General features: G+C 49.2%; 1 protein-coding gene across 1 annotated transcript; it reads left to right on the top strand.

The window, feature by feature from the left end:
* Window positions 1-9,749: 9,749 nt before the first annotated feature.
* Window positions 9,750-27,569, top strand: LOC121047851 (phospholipid-transporting ATPase ABCA3-like). The gene is made up of 6 exons (XM_042289333.1): window positions 9,750-9,759; window positions 16,345-16,625; window positions 18,480-19,281; window positions 19,906-20,094; window positions 24,975-25,159; window positions 27,432-27,569. The coding sequence occupies exons 1-6, from the start codon at window positions 9,750-9,752 to the stop codon at window positions 27,567-27,569; spliced, it is 1,605 nt and encodes a 534-aa protein (XP_042145267.1).
* The last annotated feature ends 200 nt before the right edge of the window (window positions 27,570-27,769 follow it).

Genomic DNA, 27,769 nt, shown 5'->3' on the forward strand with positions numbered 1-27,769 from the left:
TCCAGTAGGAGAAATAATTTTGCTGCCTCCTTTAATGCTCGATTCATCGTAAGGAACGAAGCACTCCTAGCGAGAAATTTCGCACGAAAAGTTTCCTCATAAAGAATTTCCTGTACAGTGCCCAGTTTCTCTGACTGCTGCATGCGCGACGGTCTGATAGAGTCAGTGTGAGAATCTGCATGTTCTTGCCTTTTTGTTACGGATGTTGATACGTTGTCGGATGTTCTCGTTAAAAGTTGCAAGATGTATTCACTCGCTCCTCCCAAGAATGCCTGTCAGGTACCTTCTCAACAAGTCGGGTGGGAAGCGTGTCGTCGGAGTAAACTGAGGGGCGAGAGACGGTGAAGCAGCAATAAGTGACGGGCTCCGCATATCTGCAGTTGGGCAATCCTCAGAAAAGGAGGACGGATGGCTGGCGGGGCCCAATTTGATGGGGATTGTTGAAAGTGCAACACAGCACATACAACGAAACTGCCACTCTGCTCTTATATTCTTGGTGGTGACTGGAGCCGTCGCTTTAGTTCGTCGAATGCCTGTTGTTGTTCTCCGCCCCATTCGAAGTTCACGGCGTCTTTCGTAAGGCGCGTTAGCGGCGCAGAAAGCTTGGCGAAATCCTGAACGAATCGCCGGTAGTATGCGCAAAGTCCAAGGAATCTTCGGACGGCCTTTTTGTCGGTGGGCGGTGGAAAGGCCGCTACGGCGCGAGTTTTCTCAGGGTCAGGACTTACACCTTCGTTGCTCACAACGTGGCCCAGGAACTTCAGTTCGCCGTAGGCAAACCGGCAGTTCGTCGGCTTGAGGGTGAGTCCTGCGGTCCTGATTGCCTCAAAAACGGCACGAAGGCGTCGCAAATGCTCGTCGAAGTTGGCCGAGAATACCACGACGTCGTCGAGGTAAACGAGACAGCTCTGCCACTTAAGGCCTGCCAGGACGGTGTCCATGACTCGTTGGAACGTTGCCGGCGCCGTGCACAGTCCGAAGGGCATCACCTTGAACTCAAACAGTCCGTCGGGCGTGACGAAGGCAGTCTTTTCTCGGTCCCGTTCGTCGACTTCGATCTGCCAGTAGCCACTCTTAAGGTCCATCGACGAAAAGTACCGGGAGTGGGGCAGCCGGTCCAGCGTGTCGTCGATGCGGGGGAGCGGATACACGTCTTTCTTGTGTGGGAGCCGGGGGTAAAAGACGAGGCAGAGGGCACGTGACAGGCGGTCGGCGGAGAAGTCACGAGCTGGGGCGAGAGAGTGTGTGCTAAGCGAGGCTGGTAGCTGGACAAGGAACGTCGAAGCCAGGCTGCCTAGCCTGGCCCATAACGAACCCCGGAGCGGTCCACCAGCGAGGTCTCGAGCAAGACCGGTGGAAACGGCGAGCCCGGGCCATATGACCTGGGCTATGACGATCCCGGGGTGGTTCCGCAGCGAGACTCGGGCATTGATAGCCCGGGACAGCCAGCCTACGCAGCGCTGGCGTGGGAAAGGCGATCCGCAGGCCTGGACACGGACCCCGACTGTGAGCTCTGATCGACGGGCGACAAGGGTCGGCGGGCCCGCACTGCCGGCTCTCGACGACGGGCAACCGAGAGGTACAGTTAACCCATTCGCTGTCTTCTCGTTGCAGTGTGTAACTCCCTGGGTGACGGGCAGAACGCACACCGATCGGGCGGCGATTATTAGTAGTGGACCTCCGTAAAGAAACCCACATTAAAATGGCGCCCAACGTGGGGCCCGTTCGGTATGCCTCTGCTTCTAGTCGTCCCCAGAGAGTCCCATGGACTCGTTAAGCGGGTTGTTCACTAACGCTAACGATGCCCGTTGAGACAAAATATTTTGGAATTTTGGCGACTTGTCTCAAAGCAGAGCTCAGCAGGTGTCTCCTCGAATCGAGTACTTAAAGGTCTCGAAGGACGAGGTTGCGGACGCGCGTTCTCGGGTACCCCAGAATAGTGGTTGGCAGAAGGTGACCCAACCGGGGGGAACACGAGGAGCGCGGTTAAGATGTAAGAAAGTCGTCTTCGGAGGCAGAGGAGAGCCACGGCATGTTCGCTGGAAGGCAGGATAGCGACTGGCAGGAGGGAACACAGCCAGGACATTCCATATTTAGGATTTAGGCTTGGAGTGATGCGGTAGGCAAGCAAGCGCTTGTCTAGGCCCGGGGTGCAGATGAGGTTTTGTCAGTGGGTGTCGGAAAGATTGCGGGAATTGCAGTCGACACCGGGAACACTGGCGGACGAGATTGTCAGCGGGTGTTGGGTAAACTGGCGTAAATTGCAGTTGACACCGGGAACGCTGGCAGGCGAGTTAAGGAGCAGTATGATTCGTAACCGCTGGGCCAAGACGGCTAGTTGCTTCGCGTCACTCCAACAACCGACGAAGGGCAGAGGGACGACTCTCCCTTGAGGGGGGTCGTTCCGAAAAAGCTGTGAAATGTTTTATAGGATACTTTTTCGGTTTCACTCTGGCCGGTCGTGGCAGTGACAGCAAGACTTTTAATAAGTTATGTCGCGTCACGACCTGGCCGGGGATGAGGCAGTAGACATTCGAGTGGCTTGTAGCTGTCTAGCTTGCCTTAAGTCATGAACGGTTAAAGCGGGCTTGCTCGCTAAGCTGCCGCCCCCTCCGAGGACCGAGCAGTCCCTAGAGCTCGTATACACGTGGACGGAATGGGACGCTGACGCTTACATCGAGTAGCACATGGTATATGTAGCCGTTGCGGAATTGCGGGTATGGTATTTGGTCATCCTGCCACAGGCTTTGGATCCCTTCGTTTGCGCAAAAGATGGACTAGGTTTACGCCATCGTTACCTGTTCTGAAGGAAACTCACGCTTTGAGCAACGCAGCTAGTGGTTTTGCCGCATCGCTTGCTTCGAGGTGAGAAGGGCACCCGTGGTATAAAGATGCGAGCGTCGTGTCTTACTTCTAGGCTTACTCGGCGAGATACAAACGAGGAGGCTTGCCCGGTTCACATCGCTGACTTGAAAGGATACTACCGTCGTCGCGATGGGGAACACGTATAGCATGAGGTTGCGGTAGGACACAAGAAATCCCCTGTTCTTGGCGACCCACGAGCGAGCTCTGGAATGCAGACTTGCTGAGTTGGCCGCATGGTACACGAACCCGTCGGCAAGCAATTTGGCGGTGGAGGCTATGGTCACTGCCACAATCTGCGGCAGAGTATTTGTTCGCTGTGTGTTGTTTTTACAGTTTGTTCTGTGCAGAATAGCTTCTTGGAAAGACGGCCGTATACAGACGGCGTAACCCAGGAAGCCCACCGGGAGGGAAGACGGGACCATTCGTTTTCCCAAGTGCTCAGGGTGGCTCACAGTTGTTCGGCCTGACGAACGGTTCAGGCGGGCAGTTTTAAGCCCGCTGTGACCTCTAAGCGGAACGGGACAAGTCCGTCTGCGTCGGCCGGCAAGCCCCCTGCTGCATCGCGGTGAGTGGGACAGCGAGCGACAGACAGGTCGGCATTGTCTGCCGGCTTCGCTAGCCACCACCACCTACGCCGCTTTCGGACGCTGCAACGTGGCCACTACGGCAACAGCAACAGCGGCCGCCCATGAAGCCCAGCGGCTCCCTGAGGCCCATGAAGTCTCCCGAAGTCCGGGCCTTGAGGGGGGGAGAGTGTGGGAGCCGGGGGTAAAAGACGAGGCAGAGGGCACGTGACAGGCGGTCGGCGGAGAAGTCACGAGCTGGGGCGAGAGAGTGTGTGCTAAGCGAGGCTGGTAGCTGGACAAGGAACGTCGAAGCCAGGCTGCCTAGCCTGGCCCATAACGAACCCCGGAGCGGTCCACCAGCGAGGTCTGGAGCAAGACCGGTGGAAACGGCGAGCCCAGGCCATATGACCTGGGCTATGACGATCCCGGGGTGGTTCCGCAGCGAGACTCGGGCATTGATAGCCCGGGACAGCCAGCCTACGCAGCGCTGGCGTGGGAAAGGCGATCCGCAGGCCTGGACACGGACCCCGACTGTGAGCTCTGATCGACGGGCGACAACAAGGGTCGGCGGGCCCGCACTGCCGGCTCTCGACGACGGGCAACCGAGAGGTACAGTTAACCCATTCGCTGTCTTCTCGTTGCAGTGTGTAACTCCCTGGGTGACGGGCAGAACGCACACCGATCGGGCGGCGATTATTAGTAGTGGACCTCCGTAAAGAAACCCACACTTGGTGACCGCGTTGAGCCGCCGGTAGTCAACGCAGAATCGAAGCGTTCCGTCTTTCTTCTTTACAAGCACGACTGGAGAGGCCCACGGGCTGCTCGAAGGCTGAATGATGTCGTCGTTGAGCATCTCCTGTACTTGTTCATGAATGGCCTCTCGTTCCTTTGGGGAGACCCGGTACGGCGGCCGATGCACAGGGAGCGCGTCCTCGTTGGTAATGATGCGGTGTTTCGCAACTGTTGTCTGGCGCACCCTCGACGTCGTCGCAAAGCAGTCGTCGAACTCGGCGAGGAGGTCTCCGAGCTGTCGTCGTTCCGTGGCGCTGAGCTTGGGGTTAACGTCGAGCTGTGGCGGCACAGTACTGGACGGCTGACATGGCGAGGGCTCGTCGGAGATCGCGGCGATTTCGGCGTCGGCCCGGAGTTCCTCGACGTGTGCTATAGTGGCACCTTTCGTGAGATGCTGCGCCTCCGGTCGAAAGTTCGTCACGAGGACCACACAACGTCCATCCTGCAGCTCTGCTACGCCCCTTGCGACGCCTATTCCTTTTCCGAGAAGCAGTTGGACCTTGCCTTCCAGAAGGACTTTCCCGCTGGCAACTCCGTCGGTAACGACGGGCACAAGAACACTCGACCGTGGCGGCAGGTTCACGTGGTCCGCAATGACTCGGACGGCGGCTGGCGACGTTTTGGATTCCTCCGGAGGTAGCACGGGCTTTCGCAGCGTCAACCTGTTTGCTCCAAGGTCGATCACGGCACCGTTCTCACAAAGGAAGTCCATGCCAAGGATGACGTCTCTCGAACAGTCTTTGAGGACGACGAATTTGACAGGGCAGGACTCTCCGTAGATGTCCACGCGCGCAGTACACCTTCCCACTGGTGTGATGAGATGTCCGCCGGCGGTTCGTATTTTCGGGCCATCCCACGGCGTCATCACTTTCCGAAGGCGGCGAGAGAGCTTTCCACTTAAAACGGAATAGTCTGCTCCGGTGTCGACGAGTGCCTTCGCGTCGTGGCCGTCGATGGTAACGTCGAGGTTATTCGACACCGTCACAGAAGCGTCGCTCCTATCCGTTTCGTCGCTAGTGTGGGAGCCCTCCGACGTTTGTGGAGGATGTTGGCGTCGTTCGTCACCGGCAATACCACCTCCCGGTATTGCCGCACTCAGTTTTCCCGGCGAGGCAAGGGGGACAGGCTTTCTCGGCGGGACCGGCGGAAGGGCGATGGCGAACGTCGGGGAGATGGTGAACGGAATCCTCGGCGGCGAGACGACTCAGGAGATGAAGAGCGGCGGAGGTAGTCTTCGATGTCCCGAGGTCGCTCTCCAAGGCGTGGTCGAGGGTCGTTGGGCGCAAACCCTCGTAACCCCAGCTGCCGGTACGGGCAACGACGGTAGACATGATCGGCTTCCCCGCAATGGTAACAAAGCGGGCGTCGGTCGGCCGTTCGCCACACGTCAGTTTTCCTGGGTGCTGGTTTTTCCGGGCGCACGTGATGTCGTTCTTCGCGACGTTGGTAGTACAGTGGCGCTGGAGGTTGACGTCGCGGTGGCACCGTAGCTTGCCGGGGAGCTTGCGGCGGTCGTCTGGCCATGGCGGCGTAGGTCAGCCTCGGTTCCTCAGGGGCTTGCTCGTTGACGGGAGTTTCAGGCTGCAAGGCCCGCTGTACCTCGTCGTGCACGATCTCGGCGAGTGACAGCGACGCCGGACGCTCAGTAGCGGGGAGCAGCTTTCGGAGCTCCTCTCGGACGACGTCCCGGATAACGTCGCGTATGTCCCGGGTGCGGGCGCCGATGTAGTCCTTAAGCAGCGTGGAGGCAACGACGCCGGGATGTCGTTGGTAGTAGGAGGCGCGTGCTTGGAGGGCGTGCTCCATGTTGGTTGCTTCCGTGACAAACGCTTCGACGGTGGTCGGCGGGTAGCGGACGAGGCCCCCAAAGATGTCGTCCCTCACCCCGCGCATGAGGACACGCAGCTTCTTGTCATCGGTGGCTTGTGGGTCGGCACGCGCACTCAGTCGCAGGACGTTTTGAACGAAGCTGGTTACGCTTTCGTTGGGGCCTTGCGTCCTCGTTTGAAGGAGGTCCTCGGCTCTCTCCCTTCGGTGGTGACTGGCGAACGTCCCTCGGAGCTCTCCTTTCAGCTGGTCCCATGACGTAATCGAGGTTTCACGATTCTCGAACCAGTGTCGCGCCGTTCCCTCGAGGGAAAAAAATAGACATTTTGAAGACGCTGTTCCGGAGTCCATTGGTTGTGCAGCGCCACCCGTTCGTATTGCTGCAACCAATCTTCGACGTCTTCGTAGATCTCGGCGTGGAAGGACGTCGGTGTACGAGGGGCGACGGGCAGGTAGACGACGGGGGCGACGGTCGGGGTCTGCGACGACTGGGGGTCCATGGTCGGCTTCGTCGACTGGCTGGTCTTCTTCGGCAGTAGACCGCATGAAACCCGTGCAAAGTACCCCGCACCTCCACCAAAAAATGTCACGAATGAAGGTGACGAAAAGCCGAACAGTGAACTGAAAATAAAGATTTAATGGGCGAACTTGTGCCAACCAAAAACAAATAAGGAAAGAGCGTCGAGGTAGCAGAAAAGTGGGCGGCGGTTCGGCGGCACTACAGAGCGCTAGCGAGACTGGGACTGACTCGACAAGGTCGCGGGCAGCTGCTTATCTACCGTGCGTCACTATCTCGAAAGTTCGGCGAGGAAGGTTCGAGCGTCGCGCGCTCGGGGCGAGGATGAACTGGCACTTTCGAGAATAACAAAGCAGAGGGAAAGTTACGTCTGCTGCGAGAATGACCGGGAATCTTCTAGAAGACCGTGACCAAGCGTTGCCTTCTCGGCTCTGCGGGCGGCAATATAGTCCGATTTGCAATAAATAAGTACTGCTTTATTCTTTCTGCTCGTGAATACATGCTAAGATGCTTGTTCTCTGTTCAAATGATCACCCGCACGCTCCAAATCTTTGCAAATAGGGGGAAGCCAGAGAACAGGTGCGCGATAAAAACTGCCCAACATAGGAAATAATAAAAAAATCCACCTTTCGTAGCCCACGTACTTTAGTCTTTACGTTTCGAACGTTTTTTTAACCGCTCGTAAAGATGCACGACGGGGGCATTTTCATATAGTGAGGACAAGCATATTAGCAATATATAAGCACCAACGGAATGCTGGCGAACTTTGAACACACTATACATTCCTTTCGATTGTTATTTTGCTTGGAATCGTCGCTTGTTTCTACATACCTGCCATGAAACAGAGGTTTGGGCCTGAAATATAGCGAAGTTTAACATCGTTCAGTGGTAAAGTAACAATGCTGTAACTAAAGCAATTACACTTTCACAGTATTAATAAAGGTACATACTATCCGGTACAACCGAAATAACAAAAGTTATTGATGTTATTTTCCGGCGACGAGACAAAATTCGCGCGTGCTTTCCCATAGGAATACACAGGAAGACTGGAAAAGTAGACTGCATGCTATCTGCTTCAATTTGCAACCGGAAGTCCCGTAGACACTAGCGCCAGCTGAGCCTCTAGCGTTTATTATAATAACTCTATGGCCGAGGCATGTGGCCTCGGCGGCCGCAATTAAGATGTTCAATCAAATGCTCTTTAACGAATTCTTATTTTCGTACTCATTCTGGTTTCGTTTTCACTCCTCGGCATGGAAACATTTTGTACTTTTGAAAATCACTCGGGAGAATACTTGTTTAGCCTTCTTAAATAAGAGAACCCGAAAACGTCCTCAAGACGTCTTTGAAAGAACTAGAATGCCGTCACTAGTTCCCGACGTCCCGATGAGGTCTTCGTCAGGACGAAGATGTCTCGATTAGCTGAGGACGTCCTCAGGACTATCTATGTTGTCTGGTCAGTTGTGTGCCCTATGGTGCATGGACTACCGAAAACTCCAAGCAGGTGATAGTCTTTAGTATTTAGTCGTTATTTCTTTGGCTCTGGAGAGCCGCGGCTCCGCGGAAAGGCAGCAGCCCGTACCATGGAGGCCCGCGGTGCCGCGTCTAGAGGGCATGATAATGGGATGAGTAAATACATGCAAGATGACGACGATATGGGTTTTTGGTATTGGGGAGGACGGCAGTCCGCTTCGCGGAAGTTCAGATTTCGTGGAGGGGGTTGGGCGGGTCAGCAGCGAGCCACGGGGATCTGGCACGCCGTTCGATTGGTGAGTGCGGGAGCCCCAGGAACATGATGGCGCTGTTGCTCACTGGGGTCCATTGGGGTCGAAGCATCTGAATCCCCTTTGCTTTAAAAGTAGTGCAACGTGCGTCGATGCACGAGGAACGTGCAACGTGCAGCCCTTGGAAGATTATGGTGACAGAGCTCAGCACTCAGCTAGAGTCTAAATTAGCTACGCTAATTTAGTGGCACTTAATTTAGTGGAAGTGGCGCGCGGCACGTGTCTCGCGCATTTCCTCAACCATGAATGTCGCCACTTTTCTTAGAACAGATCTGCTTTAGAGGCATCAGGCTCCAAGGAGGTAGCGCAGCCATAGTCGAAGCTGCCGCCTCCGAGGAACCGAGGCCCAGGGCTGAGATCGAGGCGCCGCCGTCGCCCGGTGTGTCATCCTCTCAATGTCGTCATCGTCATCTTCCATACTGACCTTTCGACGCTGTTCCTGTGTATCAATATCTGTATTCTGTAATCAATCAGCTACGGCAGTTTGCCGCAGAATTTTGAGCGCAAACGAAACAGACAAAACCGAAACGGAGAAACGCGGATGGGGTGGCGTTCCATTTACCCTCACCAACAGAAGAAAGAAAAAGTCTAGTGTGTTTCGGCGTCTACCCGCAGCGGGGCGCCCGTTACATGACTCTCCTCTTATCCGTTGCTTGCCGCTCTACCTTTTCACTTTCGGCGGCTGAGTCACCTGACTATCTGCCAGGCTTTTTTAGTATTAGCGCCGAGATGTTTCGGTGGCGCCCTCTTATGGTTTCCCTCCGTGACGTCACGACTGGGATTTGCCTCGCCATGACGTCACCAGTTGTTATTCTGGCTACTTACCATCGGGTGCGACGACGAGTTCGATGGTGTGTTTAAAAAGCACAGTAGAAGCTAGGAGCCATCGCAATCCGAAACTAACACCACCAATGTTGACAATCTGAGAGTGCTCATATGCCCATTGTTCGGCCAATCGTGGAAAGCCGACCACAGCGACGCTTTTGGCCGAGCACATCGCTAATAGAGCAGGCTATGATCGTGTGCTATTATGACGACGTGGATGGTTGACCAATATGCTCGTAACGGTTCTTCTTCTTTTTTTTTTTTTTTTTTTTGCTTTTAGGGCCGTGAAGGAACGACTCCTGGCACAACAGTGATTGTCGGTAGGGATAAGAGTCCCGACACGTTTGTTGCATCGAAGAAATTCAGTTTTTTACATCCTTCAACTTCGCAACTCAAAATCGAAGAGAAGCTGGAGTGTTGCGAGCCCTGCAGTTGCCTCACTTTGACCAGGCACTCCATGTATTGAGCCCTCTGGCAACCCTGTTGCCACTTCTCGCGCTTCTCTCGTGCTGGATCTCGTGGGCACCCGGATTCATTCTCGGAACACACGAGCGAAGGAACCGCATCTACACGATGGAGCCGGGTGAGCCGATTCCTTGAAGCCAATTCGTCGGGCTCGTTTTGCCGTCGTTAACGCGTATATCGCGCTATGATGGCGGACTAGGAGAAAAGCGCCGAGAAATCGGCGTTCTGCATGATAAAAAAGTTGACTTTGCGGCGATTCCTACCACCCTGTAACAACGTTACCTGTACTTTCGATTTCATTCGCCAACAACTTACTGAGGTTTGCTCTGGCTCGTACTAGTGCCCCTATATAAGCCACGCTTAAAGTATTGGCATCTCATTTTCAAATTGTATAGCGGGAGCCACCATATCTTATGTTTAATACAGATCGGGTGCAATCCAATTTTATCTGAGAATCGCCGGTTCGAAGAGTTTGAACAGAGAATGTGCGTGCTTGAGCACAAGGGCCCTATGTTGCGCTTTTTGGACTCCCACGGCGACTATGGAAAAGGAAGTGAAGTCAACAACGAAGCAAACGTAAATTGGATGTTGATTTTGTTTTCTTCTGCCAACATCCAATCTGCGTTTGCTGTGTCGTTGACGTCACTTCCTTCTCCCTAGTCGCCGTGGAAGTCCAAAAGCTCACCATAGGGCCCCTGGCACGAGCTTAAAATTCTCACTTGAAAGCAGATTATGGTCACTCTTGAATCCACGAAACGCGAAGTTCTGTTTTCCTTGCCAAAGCCTCTAAAACCAAAATTTAAAAAAAAAAAAACTTACTGGAATATCTATTGGTGGATTCTTAGGGAATGCGAGTGAGAGTGAGAATACGTTTATTTTAGAAAGGGGACACCGGATGCCTTGACGAAAGTGATCTTATCCGGTGGGGGATGTAGAGGGTAGGGGTTGGGAAAAAGGGAAAAAGGGAAGTGGTTATATATATTGGGCTAGGCCCGCCTTCTTGACGAAGTCAAGAAGGGTGTCGAGGATTAGTTTCCTCTCTGGAGGACCTCTGTTGGGGGTAACCCAGTCTTCGTAGTTTTGTCGTGCGAGTTCGGCGGCAAGTCTTGAGATCGCTTCCTGTCGTTTTCTTGCTGTCGCTTGACAGTCCCAGATAAGGTGTCTGCAGGTAGCCGGTACATGGCATTCTGTGCAGTTAGGGTCAGGGCCCGGGTCGTCTTCTGATGTTCGTTTGTAAAAACGCTTTCGTAGAACTGGTGTAATGGCCGTGTTGGTAGCGAGGCGCCGGAGGCACACCCGCTCCCACCGTGAGTATTTTGATGGGAGCGGGTGTTCCTCCGTTGGCAGTAGAGCAGTCAACCTCGCTTTCCGCTCTTGTCTTGCGAGTGTCTTTATTTCATCGGGATCGAGGTCCTCGGTGGGCATTGTGGCGGAGGAGTCCAGGAGGCCTTGTGTTGCTTGTAGCGTGCTCCGCGCGGCCTCATGGGCTTCTTCGTTTCCCGGGATATCTTGGTGTCCCGGAATCCATGAAATTTTGAGGGTGATTCCTTTAGTTCGGAGATAGCGGGCTGCGGCTTTGATGTCATTCACAGTCTTGTTACGGCTGCTGGCTTTCCTGCATTCTCTAACAGCCTCTTGGGAGTCAGTGTAGATGAAGATTTCTGTGGGGTGCTCATCCTCTTGGGCATTTTCTAGTGTCCAAAAGATTGCTTGGAGTTCAGCGGTTTTGGCACTGGGGGTATAAGGGAGGATTTTAGCGCTTGTTTCGCCGGTGCGGAAGGAGTACCAAGCAATGTCTGTCCTACCGTCCTCGTTTCGCGACGCGTCTGTGTAAATGACTTTATTGGTCTTACATTGAAGCAGACATGTACAAATTACTCAAAAAAGGTAGTTAAGTTACTGAGTACCAACGCCAAATGTAATTCGAGTAGAGTAGAAATTACGCATTTGTAATAGTAATTGAGTAAACTACTAACTACTCTAAATAAGTAGCGAGTTGCTTTGAAGTTACTTTCGAAGTTACTTTTTATATTTTTGTGGTAGCAAAATGAACAGCAGTTTTGATCAATGAAAAACCCTGCGAGCCTAAAATAAATGCAGTCTATTTATGGCTTGCGTTTTCGCCAAAATAGTTTATTCGCTCGCAGAAGCAATTGACTTTCAAAGTTCTTGATAGGAGAGTTTTCCCCTTTTCCTTCTAAGGACGTCCCCAGCCGAGCTAAATAGACGTTCCACCGACGGGCTGGATGGAACTGCAGCGTTGAATTTGAGAAACAGGCTGTGCAGGGTCGGGTAAGCGAGTGTCGGCATCTTAGGTGTCCATGAGTAAACATGTGAGGTTTGCCTCGGGTAGAGGATCTTTCATAACAAACTTTCCTCCTTTTTTTTTTTTTTCGTCAAGTTGACATTGTTATGACTGGCCCCTCTTTATTCCGACGTCGTTCTGAAAGTACGCTGAGCGAGTGCACCAGACCGTCAAGGGTTCAAGTCTCGCGCCACGACGATGAGATCATCCGGATGACTGCGCGTCCCGTTGTAGTGCTAGTGCTACGCTGCTGAAAAAAAAATGTTTTGGTTTAACAGATGATGAACCGAAGTATACTTCGCCGCTGACGCCGGGTCCAAGAAAACGATCTCCCAAGGGTAACTCGCAATCCTCCCCGGCGACTACAATATTCTGATGCGCCTGACACACCTGACAAGTAAATCGTTTTTAACAAAGAGGAGGTCTCCCAGGCATGGATGGTCGGAAGGACGCGAAGGATTACGTGAACAAGCATCATCACTCGTATACAGTTGCAGCTGGAAGCGGGAACGTGCTCCCATGAACGGATTATCCGTGCCAGGGTTTGTGCGCGGGGGAGTCCGGCTTTGCAAAGGCGTATGCGCTGACGACAAGGCGCCCATGGGAACAGGCGCCCAGCTGCGAGGTCATTCCAGTGGCGCCTCCCGTGGAACCTACCGCTTGAGTCAGAACTCCACTAAAGACAGACAACACGAAAACAACTCTCGGAGTGTCCCCGTCTTTCATGGTTGCAGCTGGAAACGCGGCGCCTGCGTGCATTACCGGATTAGGTCAATACCCGACCAAGGCTTGTTACGCATCTCTTCCTGCGTTCGTGAGTGCCGGTGTTATGTTTTGGCTGCTCGTCGCTACCTTGGCCCAAGGACGCCTTCCCGTACAAGGGGGGCCCCTTGTTCGGGAATGCCACTTTATCTGCCGGCGTCTTATTCATTTCTGCGCTCAAACTTTCGTGATGGGCAAAATTAGCACTATATAATTTTGAAAGTAGTTAGTAATTTGAGTAGAAGTTATTTGAAAAAAGTAGTTAAATTAAGCTACTAATTACCGAAATCAAGTTGTAATTGAAAGTTACCAAGTTACTCGAAAAAGTAGTTAAACTACAGTAGTTTGAGTAGAGTAGTTGAACTACGTCCAAGTCTGCATTGAAGCAGATGTTCTACCTCTTTTATGTGTCTTTTGGCAACATTTTTTCTTCTATTACAGTGCTCTTTGCTCTGATTTTGGGGTATAGGCTTGATCTCTGTTATGCATTCGTCTTCCCATGGAGGAGGAAAAGTGGCTATAGCTGGAATTTCGAAGTCCGTTATTCCGAGGTGCTTAAGGATGATTCTTCCCGGTTCGGTTCTTTTGAGGCGGTCTCTCTGACTGTTTTGTGCTTCTTTTGCTAGTTCTTTGATTGTATTTATTTGAGCCGCTTTGTGTAGGTCGGGAATGCGGGTTATCTTGGGCAAACCCGTGATAACTCTCATAGCTGCCTTGTTAAGGGTTTCAACTTGATCTTGCCGGGTCTTGGTAAGACGAAGGTAGTTATAACCGTAAATGGCTTTGGAGACGAGCTGTGATCGTACCAATAGTTTTAAAGGTTTTTCTTCTGCCCCCCAAGCTTTGGTTGTTGTTCTCTTGATAAGGTTAAGGCCGCGTCTCCATTGTATCTTAATCTGGTTCAGCCAGCTCCGTGCTCCCCCATCCTCGTCGATTGTGAGACCGAGGATCTTTACACTTGGTTGTCTTTGAATTTTGGTGCCATCAACGTACAAATTAATGGTGTCTCCGATGTTTTTCTTTCTAGCCCTCTTTGAGGCGACGACTGTGTAGGTGGTCTTTTCGGCTGAGATTATCATATTTGTTTCATGCAAAAAAGTTCATGGTAACATCCAGGGCTTCTTGAAGTCGCCTTTCTTGAATGTTGGGTGTGCCTTTGTTGATCCATAAGGTGACGTCGTCAGCGTATATAGTGTAACGTACGTCTCGAATTGCCTCCAGGTGGAATGCTAGGTCAGCCATGGCCATGTTAAATAGTACTGGGGAGATGACCGCTCCTTGGGGAACTCCTACCGTGTTTCTTGTGAGGGGGCTCGTGGTGCATCCAATGTGAACTTGAAATTTGCGTCGATGAAGGAAGGATTTAATGAAGTTTAGTATTCGTCCACGTAGGCCTCGATTTTTTGCTCCTCGAATGACTGTTTCATGTGGGATGGAGTCGAAAGCTTTTTTGATGTCGATCGCCACTATTGTACGAGGCTGAACTGTAGGTTGTAATTTGGTTATGTCATTGTGAATCATGGCTAGACTGTCTTGTGTGGACAGGTGTGGACGGAATCCAGTTTGCATTGGGTGTAGCCTGTTGTGTGACTCTAGGATCCAGGTTATTCTGGCCAGGACCATACGTTCCATTACTTTACATAAGTTGGAGGTTAGCGAGATGGGTCGGAGGTTCTGGATGTCATTGTTGGGTTTGCCCGATTTCGGAATGGGAATTACGGTGGATATCTTCCAGTCAGCGGGAAGTTGCCCGGATTCCCATATCCCGTTGTATTTGTCTAGGAGCTCACGCATTTCTTCATCCGGAAGGTTTCGGAGTGCTGTGATGGTAATGTGGTCCGGGCCTGGAGCTGTGTTGCTTTTTGCTTTTGCTAGAGCGTCCAAGAGCTCACCCATGGTGAAGGGGGTGTCTTTTCTCTTTTTTTCTCTTTCGGCTTTCTCTTTTGCTTCCTCTATTGTTTCTGCCGCTTTTCAGCCTCGTTACGAGGTCAGTGTTAGCGTTTCCGAAAAAGGGACGTGTATGGCGTTTCCCAAAGGTCATGCTAACAGATTCCTTAAGAATCCACCAATGGATCTTCCCGTAATTTGTTCACCCCTTTCCCGTGGGAGTACGTCGACGCTCTTGGATACGGTCACCCTTATCACTTGTGGAAAGAACCCCACCTATACCACTCGTGGAAGGAACCGCATTCATGGTTTTATCCCGCGCACCGCTACTACACGAAAACCCAGACCCAGAGCGAAGAACAACCGGCGACGGCAGAGCGACAACTGAGCACGCCTTCGTTTTAACGCGCCGCGGCGCAACACCTCCTAGATAACTAAGCCGTAGTGGTGGATAAGATGGCGTCATCAGAGGAGGCCAACACTGGGCACAGATTGTACACGACGATTGCGTCAACGCTTGGCTCAAATTTGACTCGAAGCCGAGCAATGACGCAGCACTCATTTCAGTCTATGTCCAGCGTTGGACTTCTCTGATTAAGCCATCTTATTTAACACTACGTCTTTGCTATCTAGGACGTATTATGCGGCGTCTCTTCCTCTCTGGCTCCACGCCAGCTGTGCGCGTGACTTGCCGAAAACGAAAGGTCTCGTTCTGACGAAAACCCGGCGGTGTCTTTCAGTTTGTCAACGTCGGGGAGAGAGGCAGAGGTTGGCTCGTACTGACGTCAGCACTTCGGACCAATGGTTGGCCCTGGTTGGCTTGTGCTTGTCCTCCGCGTTTTTGTTCTTTCAATTTTAAGTATCCATCTTCAACTCGCTCGCTTTTAGCAGTTCAATAAATTGGCGGTTATTTTGGCCAAATTCGACCTTTTGATGTTTAAGAGGGGCTGATGAGAGTCAGCACCTCTTAGATAACAAAGCCCTAGTGTTGATAGGGATGTCGTCATCAGCAAAGGCCAACGCCTGCCACAAATTGGACACGACGATCGCGTCAACTTTCGTCTCAAACTTGACTCAGGAGCCGAGCACTGATGCAACACTCGTTTCCAACCTGTGTCCAGCGTTGGCCTTCGATGATGACGCAAAAATGTCAGCCCTACTGCCTTGTCTTCTAGGCGGTGTTGTGAGAGCGCGAACATGCTGTGGTCGAGAGCAGAGCAGGATCTGTAAAGTTGCCAGACACGCCAGCAAGGTGCCGCCAATTGCGAAAAGATCCCCCCCCCCCCCCCCCCCAAAGGCGGGGAACTGTTTGTGCAGTCCGAGAAAAAGGTTTCTGATTCCTCGGGGATGTCTACGTCAGCTCGCCTGCGCGCAAAGTCGTGACGTTGTGGACACGTGACACGCACAGCGTAGATCAAAGGGAGGAATTTCTCTCCCGCGTGTCTGGTAGCCCGGGCGATATCGTTTTGTTCGGTCGCGAACTGTTTTAGTACTTCTGGAGGACGGAAAGGCCTTTTCTGCATAATTAGATAAAGCATAAAATAACGAGCAACTATAATATTAGGCTCCAAGATTCCTGGAGTGGCCCTCGTTACTCTGACATGTAGCTTATTAAGTCCCTCTTGCTCGTACTTGAAGCAATCGATGCCCCCACACTTTGCTGTCCCCCTAGTACTTCTCTTAACTTTTAGCACGCCTAGGAGCGCAATCCTAATTTTTCTGCTCTTCACCCACGTGGTTTCCGCGCAGTGAACGTCCCCCAGGCGGCGGAGAAGAAGGACGTGAGTCCGTGCACTGCCAGCCTGTGGCAGCTGCACATCATCCTCTGGAAGAACGTGTACGTGAAGCGGCTCAGGCGGCACTACGTGACGACCATCCTGGAGGTGGCCCTCGTCGTGGCTCTCTTGCTGGGCATCCAGGAGTACGCCGTGACCAGGGAGACGATGAAGGTCCGCCCGGACACGCACTTCCCGACCAGCGCGCCCACCAAGTACTGGAACAACATGCCGGACGTCGTGGCCATCGACAAGGTGCGCCTTGGCCTTGCACAACCACGCTAAGGTCTTGTCTCGCGCAAGAAGAGTGAAAAATAAAAATCAGGATGATCTATATCATGATTTAAAACAGTATATCATGATTTAGATCGCACCGATTCGGCTATGATGATTTAAATTAGGCACTTCCCCCAAAAACATTGCTATAAATATGTTCTACTTACCGTTTTAATGAGATAGCAATCCTTAGCTACTTCACCCGGCTTTCGCAATACGCTCTCCGGCCTCGAATGCGCCTCCGCATACGCAGGGCATCCGCATACGCACGACGTCCGCATACGCAGGCGCCGCGCGTATGCGGACGTCGTCTTTGACGTCGTTGTATGGTTCATCCTTGAGGTCGTCCAAGATGACGTCCTTGAGGTTATCCTAGAGAGTGGTACCAACCATATCAACTCACCCATAATTCGTCCTAGAGGTCGTTCAGGACGTCGTCCTAGACATAGTTTTAGAGGTTGTCTTAGACGTCGGTGTGAGATCGCCCCAGAGGACGTCCTAGAGGTCGTTCTGGATGTCGTCTTTGATGTCATTCTCTAGGACGTCGTCCTAGACATAGTTTTAGAGGTTGTCTTAGACGTCGGTGTGAGATCGCCCCAGAGGACGTCCTAGAGGTCGTTCTGGATGTCGTCTTTGATGTCATTCTCTAGGACGTCGTCCTAGACATAGTTTTAGAGGTTGTCTTAGACGTCGGTGTGAGATCGCCCCAGAGGACGTCCTAGAGGTCGTTCTGGATGTCGTCTTTGATGTCATTCTCTAGGACGTCGTCCTAGACATAGTTTTAGAGGTTGTCTTAGACGTCGGTGTGAGATCGCCCCAGAGGACGTCCTACAGGTCGTTCTGGATGTCGTCTTTGATGTCATTCTCTAAGACGCCGTCCTAGACATAGTTTTAAAGGTTGTCTCAGACGTCGGTGTGAGATCGCCCCAGAGGACGTCCTAGAGGTCGTTCTAGACGTTGTCTTTGACGTCGCCCTTGATGTTGTCCTAAAGGTCGTCCTTGAGATTGCCCTAGAGGTCGTCCTTGAAGTCGTTCTAGACGTCGTATTTGACGCCGTCCTCCAGGACGTCTAGGATGACCAAAACTAGAGATTTCTGCAGGCCATTTTTATTTTTTTTCAATGTCTGCTTCCCCATGAGCATATTGTTGTAATTAATGCAAATATTGATCGAACACGAAAGATTTATATAGAACAGTGATTAAAAAACAGCATATAAAGTGACAAAAAAGTCACTCGTTTTTTTAGCTGAAGTGATTGGAATTATGTATTTTTGATGTAAATAAAAAGAAAAATTCTAATTAATATTCAATCATATCGAGTTAAATGAAATAAATTGGACTTGTTTGATTTTTTCACTGAAATTATTATTATTTTTTCCACTTTTCGCGCACGACTGGAAATGGGTTCCTTGATCAGAATCTTACTAAGCACGTCTTTTTAGGGCGAGTCAAAGAGGTCCTTCGTCCCCTAAGTGGCAGCGTTAAAATTGTGCCTAGGACTACAGCTGTTTTTACATATAGTATTTTGTAATTTGTAAAGTCGAAAAACATGTTGAAACGGATATCGAGCCTATCTTGGAACTCAGCACGTTTCGTATGTTCAGTGGTGGCGTGACGTCGACAGTTGCGCAGAGAGTCGCATGAAAGCTGTTTGTTTTCGTTTCTCTTAAGACAGTATGTTGAATCCGTCAACGTAAGAAAAGGCGAATGTCACATACACAGTGTTTAATGTGTTTACTCTTCTTTCTTCGTGAATAGTCATTCGCCAGTCTTATCAGATAACTTTGCAATGTCATTGGCCTCATGAGGAATAATAAAAATATAACATCGCAGGTCTTGTACCACCCGAAATCCCAGTATCTCTCCAAGCTGGTGCGGGAGTCGTTCAGCGACCTCGGCGTGCTCGATGTCTCCGCCGTTGACAGTCTCAAAAACCTGAACGACGCCATCAATAAGCTGAACGACACTCCCACCGTAGTCATTGGCCTGCACTTCAAAAACGTCCGCTCGAACACAACCGGGATTCCGAACAGTCTGGACTGCGTGGTGGTGGCCGGCCGTCTACCCCTGGACACCCACGTGGAGTTTGGTGAGAAGCTCCTGTCGCAACCGCCTGGTCCGGCGAACGAAGCTCATTTTGTCGAGATGAACACCATCATGCCCATCATCGGGACTCTTCAGCAGCGGCACCTCGAGTACCTGGCGCTCAGACACAACCTGTCCACGGCGGCGGTGCCGCCCGTGAAACTGCAACGGTTTCCGTACCCTTCCTACATCGAGGAGATGGACATCAGCAATTACGCGCTCGTGCTGAGCCGCTTCTGCATCGGCATGCTGGTGCCTTTCGCCGTCTTTGCGGCACGCCTGACGGACGAGAAGACATCTGGGATGAGGGAAATGCTGCGCATCGTGGGACTGAGCGACTGGGTGTACTGGGCCAGCCACTACCTCAGCGCCTTCTTCATGCACCTCATCACGGTCACCCTGATGATGCTCTTTCTGTGTATCAAGCACAACGATAAAGGACGCTCGTTCATCCAGAGCAGCGACCCGTTCCTGGTCTTCGGAATACTCATGTGCTTCTGCAGCTCGTGCTTGCTACACGCTGCTCTCTTGTCGCTCTTCTTCGCCAACCGTGAGTCTTCGACGCCAGTTGGTTTGCCTCATCACAACGGGAGCTACCTTGGATGTCAACTATCTTCTGCCCCCTTGTAAACGCTATCTTGCGCAGTGCTCTAACGCTTTCAAAGCTACTTGCTCAAGCGCGTGCGAATGCATGAGGAAGTCACTAGCATATTCTCTAGCAGCAGTGCGAGGCCGCAGCATTGTGAAAGCTAGCGCGCCTTGACAAAGTAGCATCTTGTTGTCCATTTCTGTCATCTTACGTTGGCTACGTTCGCTATTATTTTTGTCTAAAAAATGAGCCTTTTTTTATTTTTTGAAGTTTCAGCCACCCAGATCTGTATTCCTCTCTTCGGATTTTTAGCAGTTTTAGACCTGTTTCATTTGCATTGCTCTCTGTCTTTCTGTGGCTCTTAAAGGATGAGATGCACACTTAACGAATTCTGTATCTAACTTACCCGCTTATCTTAGCGGATAATTTTTTCACTAGCTTATTCACGTATAACTAAGAACAAACAACGTTGTTTTGGGGGGCTGTTATAAAATATTATGACCATGTATAAGTTATGCCGCATCACCTGGAACTGAAAATGTGTCTGCATAGTTACACGGAGGAATCCGACTGGCATTTTTTCAGCTGCGTCCGCTGTGGCCGGCGCCATGCTGTACTGGACCTTGAGCAGTGCGATGCCCTTCCTGATACTGGACCAGGGCACCGGTCACGGTTACCACTTCATCTCGCGCAAGCACAAACTCTTCACCTCCATCTTTCCAGGAATGAACCTCCACTGGATCTTCCGCGTCCTCAACCGTTTCGAGAAGTTCGGTGCGTGCTCTTCCCCAATAGCGTGTGCCGTGTGTGTACTTTAAAGGGACACTAACAGGGTATTTATGCTCGCCAGGGTTTTTATTGTTACATGACATATATGAAAGCCCAACTACCAAGAACACCAAAATTGATGCCCGAAAACTGTCGATCGAGAACTGGCCGGTTTCAATCGCGCTCACTCTCTTCTCCGTGGTCACGTGCCGTTTTGTATGGTTTAGACACTACCACCAAAGATAATCAAAGTCGTAGGTCATTGAAGGCACACACCCATTATTAAAAGTAGAAACAAAATATGGTAGCTATTTATTGTGGCTTCAGAAAAGCTGCAAATGCGTTGATTGAAAAAAGAAAGTTGCACAGTCACGTGCCTTCTGGCAATTAGTCTCCTCCTCTATATTTCTTCTTTCCGCAGTACAATTTGGGTTTCCACCCCAGCAGTTGCGTTTTCTTTTATTTTGTTAAAATATACGAGGCGCTTTAGCAAAACATTGTTAGGGTAGTTTTCTGACACCATAATAAATCGCCTAACAATTTCTTTTTTTTGGGGGGAGGGGGGTCAGTTTTTTTCAAGAGAACGTTCAATAGCGGTTCACAAAGACTGCAATTTTAAATAAAATACATGATCAGAAAATTATGTTTTAGAGCAAACAAATAAAATAAAATGACCAATAAAATGAAAGGGTAATTTTTGGTCCGCGTTTACGCGAGGCATAAATTGCTCATTATTATTATTTTTTTTTTTTTGCACCTTCTGCACATTTTGCGAAAATTAAGATTTGGGTTCATTGCCATTTCTGACCTGTATTTTTTTAGCGCTTTGTTATGTATATATTGCCATATAATGTTTTTTTAGCTTCTCACTTAGGTGACGTTTGCAATAGACTTAAAAGAAGAAATACTAAGCAACGCTTAGCAACACTACTGTCCTAACTCAATTACATTACATCTGAATTTGGGCCAGCATAATATGACCTTTTCTTTTTTTTTTTTTTTTTTTTTTTTTTGCTTTTAGCACGTGCCGTCACGCTGCAATGAATTGTCTCGTGATAGCAACAAATGAATGGTCGTTTTCATGTGTTTTTCTATTGAAATATTTTAGTTGATAGTCAGCGCTCGTCCCGTGTGTTCCTTCTTCGTTCTCAAAGTTTCCTACAATGAATTAGAGGAAGGTCATCTGCGTGAAAAGCCCCGTATGAGGAACAGGAAGACTGGATCGAAAGGCGAAGCAAATGGAGGAAATCTTTCGCGGGAAGACATGACTGGAAGGCCACGGCTCACAGAGTTTTAGGCAAGGCGATCCAGCCTATGTTGCAGTAAGAAAACGCGCAAATACCGGCACAAGTTCGTTTGGAAAGTAGACAGTTTCGGAAGCTTGCTCCACACCTTTCCGTCCTGGTGGTATCTCTGCACAGCAAACGTCTTTCTTTTTCTTTTGATTTCATTTATTTGTACCTCACATGTACCCCATTTCATTTATTTGTACCTGACGTCCGCGTGTAGCTGCGCGCAATAATTTGGGCTTTTCTGGTGTTTTGATCCTTTGGAACAATACTACCCATGTTCGTGGGATTGCTTCGACTTGTGCTGCTGAAAGAAAAGAATTAGTTTTGTCTTCTGGCTTCGTCCGAGCCAGAAGGGAAAGTTTCACCATAACCACTTCTTGTTAAAAGGAGCTGTCATGGACCCCAGTGTTGGAAGTAACGCGTTACTAGTAACGACGTTACTGGTAACGCGTTACATTTTTCGATAACGCAGTAACGTACTCGTTAGTATTCTGAATGACTAACGAGTAAAATATTTCCGTTACCTTTTTACGGTATCGGCTGTCAAATTTCGTTACCCGTTACTCGTTACTTTTGCCATAAAACTGGTGAAATCCTGCACGAGCTTATCTCAAAATCTTGCACCAGCTTATCGCTGCACGGAACTAGCATTCGTCACAGTAAAGTTAAAAAACAAAAAGAAGAAAACTCACTTCTCAAAGGCGAAAAAAACTTTCGGCTACCAGCTAATTCCGTTCATCCTCCTTTTATTTTTTATTTATTTTTTCGTAGTGTCACCACCCACAAGGCTTGAACGAAAGACTGCGTTACAGCCTCCTCCCCTCCCTCCTCTCCCCGGGGCCTTACTCCCCGCCCCCCTGCTTTGTGCAGCAGAAGTTGACAGCGGGGGGGGGGGGGGGGGGGGGGGGGGGGGAGCCGTGGAGAGACATCCGTTTACAACAGTGGACAACTATTGTCGAAGCGATTTGCTAATTTCTCTAGTTTAAACCAAAAAAAAAATCCTTTGTGGAATATTTTTACCCTGGCTCTCCCCCTCGCTGCCTGAAAGTTCATGACCCACTTTTGTACACAGAAGAATCTTTCGCTTGATTGGTCTTTAATTCCCTAAGGTCATGATAAAAAAAAATTATAAAAGTTTTAAACCTGGAAAGAAAACTTACAAACACGAAACCATTTTTTTTTTCTTCACAGTAAAGCTAAGAGCTACTGCTGGTAAGAGGCAGCAAGTGATTATAGCCAGTGTGCTGGTAACCAGTGTCCTGTTCCAGATAGTGAAGTAAATCAGTCTCTGGTAATAGTATTAACCGGACTGTTACTAAAACCGGCGTACAGATGAGGGTTGTTGGTTGGCTGGGTGTGTTCCAGCAGTCCTCATTCGCATGCAGTAGTTTATAAAAGCCGATTGACTAACATCTCCGACTCATTCTGCACTTGAGATGGGCATGAATAACGAAAGTCCGTCGCCATGGCCAGCAGGTCTGAATGAAATGTATCAACTAAAGGAGACAGAATCAGGTAATTTACAGTTTGAATGCCTAATCTGCATGCCGAAAATTAAGCTGCTTCGCGCATCAAAACACTATGAAACCGCTCTGTAATTTTTTGTCTTTATCCAGGCTTGTTAAGGAGGCTTATCATACATCTCTGCCAAACATATGTACTCGAACAGAAAAGTAACGTAAAAGTAACGTGCGTTATTTTTGAAAAGTAACGGTAACGGTATATCGTTACGTTTGTAAAAGAGTGACGTAGCTCGATAACGCGTTACATTTTACCAAACTAACGAGTAACGCTACTTCGTTACTTTTTTTCGGTAACGGGCACAACACTGCAGGTTACTGACACGTACTACGACTTGTTAAAAATCAGGAAGATGGAATTATATCACCCTTTAAATCAATACCTTTACCGTTGCATGTACAGCGAAGCCGATGATAGACAACTGCTAAAGAAGCTGTCAATCATGTTTAACACTTCCGTCGTATGCGCCAGCGAAGCGACGATTCAGTCTGGCTCAAATCGAGGCGCACGTGGCTGCTGCAACGCCAACAAGAAAATCTCAGTTTGCTATATGGGGTGTCTGAAATGCCGAGGCTCGACCTAATATGGGCCGTAAAAATCGGCGCCTGCACGTAGCAATCTAAACTTTTCGTCAGAGGCATATTTCAGAAGTGGGTTTTACTTTGTAAAATTGCAAGGCCTAGCTCCCTTTCCACGAAAAAATAGGGTCAAAAAACTGGTCAGGGTCAACGGCGGACGGTGACACAGACGACCGAGTTGAGTGGCGGGGAGCGTTTGGCGCACGTATTGATAGATGGCGCTACCTCCTTGTTCCGACTTGCTAATATATATATTATATCAAAAGTGCCCGCGTCGACCGTCGTCTACTAAAATGAGCGTCATCTTTTTGTAAAGTAGACTTGGTTTAAAAATAACTGCGGACAATAGCAGCAAAAACTTAAAGTTAGAAGAATCATAAAAAAAAACGCGGTTGGATAAGGACGGCGCTCTCGCTACCGACGTATTCTGTCTGTGTGTCCTCTCCCTTCTTTCGCTGGTCGGTTACACTTTCCGACGCTGCTTCTCACGCCATCTATCAATAATGATGAAAACAATCCCTGGAGAAGGGGAACAAGAGGGACAAGGGACAAACATAAATCTCCAAACACAGCTAGGTGACTGGTGAGCGACCGAACAAATCCGCCTGGTCCGGGTATCGAACCCGGGACCTCTCCATTACAAGTGGAGTCCATTACAAGAGGTCCCGGGTTCGATACCCGGACCAGGCGGATTTGTTCGGTCGCTCACCAGTCACCTAGCTGTGTTTGGAGATTTATGTTTGTCCCTTGTCCCTCTTGTTCCCCTTCTCCAGGGATTGTTTTCATCATTATTGTCCAGCTCGCTTGCCCCTTTGCATTTAATTGCATTATAATCTATCAATACGTGCGCCAAATGCGCACCATTACTCGGCTCGGTCGTCTGAGAGTCTGAGACACCGTCCGCCGTTGACCCTGGCAAGTTTTTTGGTCCTACCTTTTGCAGAAAGGGAGCTACGCGTTGTAAGTTTGCATAGCAAAAACCAGCTGTGGAATACACCTTTGGCGAAAAGTTCATATTGCTGCTTGTAGGCGCCGATTTTTAGGGCTCATTTTAAATCGAGCGTCGGCATTTCAGGCACCACGTATATACTGTAAACAAAATTTGCACCATTCACTGCCTGAAGGATTTGAAAGAGAAAAAAACGTTTGATTGGTTTCATTACTTTTGAAAAGTAACAGTGATGCAATGTCATTATTTTAGTCCGCAGTAATTTGTAATGTAATTTAAATACATTTTTGCAGTTTTCAGAAGAGTAATAGTAAGGTAATTTCATCTCTCTTCCAACGTACTTTTGCAATATCTCTGTTATGACGGCGCATTTACTTCCGGTAGTCGTTCTTCGGCCTTCTTATTGGCCGATGCTGCAATCTCATCGACTGCGTTGCGATGATGATTATGTTCTTGGGGATCATTGCGCCCGGTGTCTCTTCAACTGTAGGAGGCCTTCGACGCTCTGGGGCCCATTTGGACTTCCTCTTTTAACATTTTGTGCAGTGGACACAGGTGCCACATGGGGCAACTTCTTCGACCACTCGGCGACGCCGGACAACGTCACAGTGGCCGAAATCGTGGCCGTAGGCCTCGTGTTCGACTGCTTCATTGCCCTGCTTGTCTGGTACCTGGACAACGTCCTTCCGATCGGACCAGGAATCGCCAGGCCTTTATATTTTCCATTTACGGTATGGTTTGCGTGTCTTTCAGCTAATGCACCCTCACCAAGGTCACGAGGGTGCCTCTGCCCGGCGTATTTTTTTTTTTTTCGAAGAATTTTTTAGTTTTGTAACTCCGCGCGAGTTTGTAGTTTGTAACCGCGCGAGTTTCGAGATTGGGAATTATTACCGGAAGCAAAAATACAGTAATCCGTTTCTCAGTTTATGGTAAACTTGGCAATTTCCGAATTTTTTACAGATAGTGTACGCTGACTACACGTTATCCTGGAGCGTTATACAAGTTTGCAAGAAGTCAGTCTTTCAAACTTGACAAACGGTATTTTAAAAGTAATATCAGAGTTACCATCAAATTCGGCTCCTGGTCCTGATTTAATATCGTCTGAACTGCAAAAAATCACTAGAGAAATATACAGTGTACTGCATCACACCTTCTAAAAAATCCCTCGATTCTGATGTAGTACCGGCTAATTGGAAAAGTGCTATGTTTATTCCGGTTTCTAAAGATTGTTTAAAAGATGATCCTTCTAACTACAAGCCAATAAGTTTTACGTTTGTGTCATGAAAAATGATGGAACATGTTAACTATTCTACTGTAATGCATTATTTGCATTATTCGTGTCTCAACAATTTACTTTTCACTAACCAGCACGGTTTCCGGCGGTCCCGGTTCTGTGAATTTCAGTTGTTTAAATATGTATACTGATATCCACCAAAAGCAACATCTTGAAAACGCGACCATCAATATTAAAACAACTTTTGACAAATACCCGTATAGTCGTCTCAATCAAGAATTTAACACCCTCCAAATAAAAGCATCGATTTAAAATTGGATAACTAATTTACTCTCAGATAGAATTCATAATGTTACAATATATACTATTTGCTTTTTACAAAAAAAGTGTTAAGTAGCAGTACCGCAGGGAACCGTGCGGGGCCCTTTACTATATTTAATATTCATAAACGACCTCCCAAATCTTCTTTGCTCAACTATTCGGTTATGTGGGAATGACTGTGTTATTTAGTAATTTATAAAAAAAATAACAAAAGTGTCCGATTGTACCCTTTTCAAACTGATTTGCTTCATGTTGAATCGTGATGTCGACATGGGCAAATTGAAATTAACGTTAATAAAACTTACTTCCTCAACTTCACTACCAAGAAAAGTACTACCCAGTTTGATTATTCACTTTCACGGGTACCATTTGAAGCTGTAGCAACATACAAATATCTCGGCACTAATTTTCATATTAACTTATCGTGGGAACCTCGTATCAGCCACATCTCTGCAAAAGCTAACCGAAGTTTAAGATTTTTAAAAGGCCCTCTCTTAATCAGGCTGCGTCCGGAACTAAACTCATCGCATATAATGCTCTCGTCCGTCCCCAGTTCAAATACGCCTCACCTGTCTGGAACCCCCATCAGTTATATACCGACACGCTGTTTAAAAACAAGCCCGCGTTTGCTCACACCAGGTGTGGGCACTGCGCGCGCGCACAACCAAATTCGGGTGAAGTGAAGCGTCTGCGCACGCGAAGTGCCGTCGACAGCGCCACCGCAGCTGCGTGACGTCAGGGCCGCGTGTTGGTCTATACCTAGAAGAAGAACTGGAAGCCTTTCAAAACTTGGCCACTCGTTTCGTCCTTTGTAATTATACGTCTACGACCAGCATCACTGCATTGAAATCTGAACTAAGCCTCCCCCTTTTGAAATGCCGAAGAAACATATCACGCAAAGTACAGCACACCAGTACAAAATGTATTACCACTTTTCTTAAAAAAAAGATGCATACTGTCTGTCGGCTTTCCATCTCCCCTCGCACTAATCTTGCAATAAAAAATTCAACTAGTTATACCTCGGACTAACCAGTTGAAGTTTTTGCCCTTAAATTTTGCTATCTCTGATTGGAATAATATAACTGAGCATATTGTTCCCATCCCAGAAGTGGACAGTTTGCGATCTGTCATTGCCACTCTCCACGCCACGTAACATCATGTTTGTTCATGTGAGAAAATTTAGCTATTGTTCATTTTTATTCTCCCATTTATAGTTCCATCCCCCGCTCCCTTTATGTAAAGCCCCCAGTGGGCATTTACGGGTAAAATGCAAGAAATAAAATGAAAATACCCGTATATTCTGGCAGTGTACGGCGTCATGCCTACCTTCTGTAACGAAGTTTAATGTTTCGGGCGATGACTACGTTTAGGCGATTCACTTTAGGAAGGATTAAATCTCCCGGTCGTCACAGTTTTGGCACTAATATCAAGTTATGTTTGCACTTTAGGCGAGCTACTGGGTCCCGCGGAAAGAGTTCGTCACGACTCCGGAGATAACGGCCCAAGAGAAAGATAACTTCGAGGCTGAACCCAATAACCAGATGGTCGCCATTGAAATTGTGCAGGCCTGCAAGGTTGGTCCTTGATGCTTGCAAGAAAACAAATTACCAGCGGCTTTTAAAACCGCGGTCACTCTGCTTACGTAGCATACGAAAGACAGTCTGGCAAACATCACCCATGGTTGGAATGTCGCGTGCCAAGTTTGTCCTTGAACTCGTCAGCGGAATTCGAAGCACGGATCTCGTGGCGACTTGCGTCCGAATCTGTTTGCAGGCTGTCTTCTGTA

Source organism: Ixodes scapularis, unplaced genomic scaffold (assembly GCF_016920785.2).
Source record: "Ixodes scapularis isolate PalLabHiFi unplaced genomic scaffold, ASM1692078v2 PGA_scaffold12__126_contigs__length_90152505, whole genome shotgun sequence".
NCBI classification, from domain to species: domain Eukaryota; kingdom Metazoa; phylum Arthropoda; class Arachnida; order Ixodida; family Ixodidae; genus Ixodes; species Ixodes scapularis.

Excerpts from the sequence above, each read along its gene's own strand:
- LOC121047851 (XM_042289333.1), top strand. Across the intron at positions 20,095-24,974 it reads CAACCGTTTCGAGAAGTTCG|TGGACACAGGTGCCACATGG; the intron begins GTGCGTGCTCTT and ends CATTTTGTGCAG. Across the intron at positions 25,160-27,431 it reads CTTTATATTTTCCATTTACG|GCGAGCTACTGGGTCCCGCG; the intron begins GTATGGTTTGCG and ends TTTGCACTTTAG.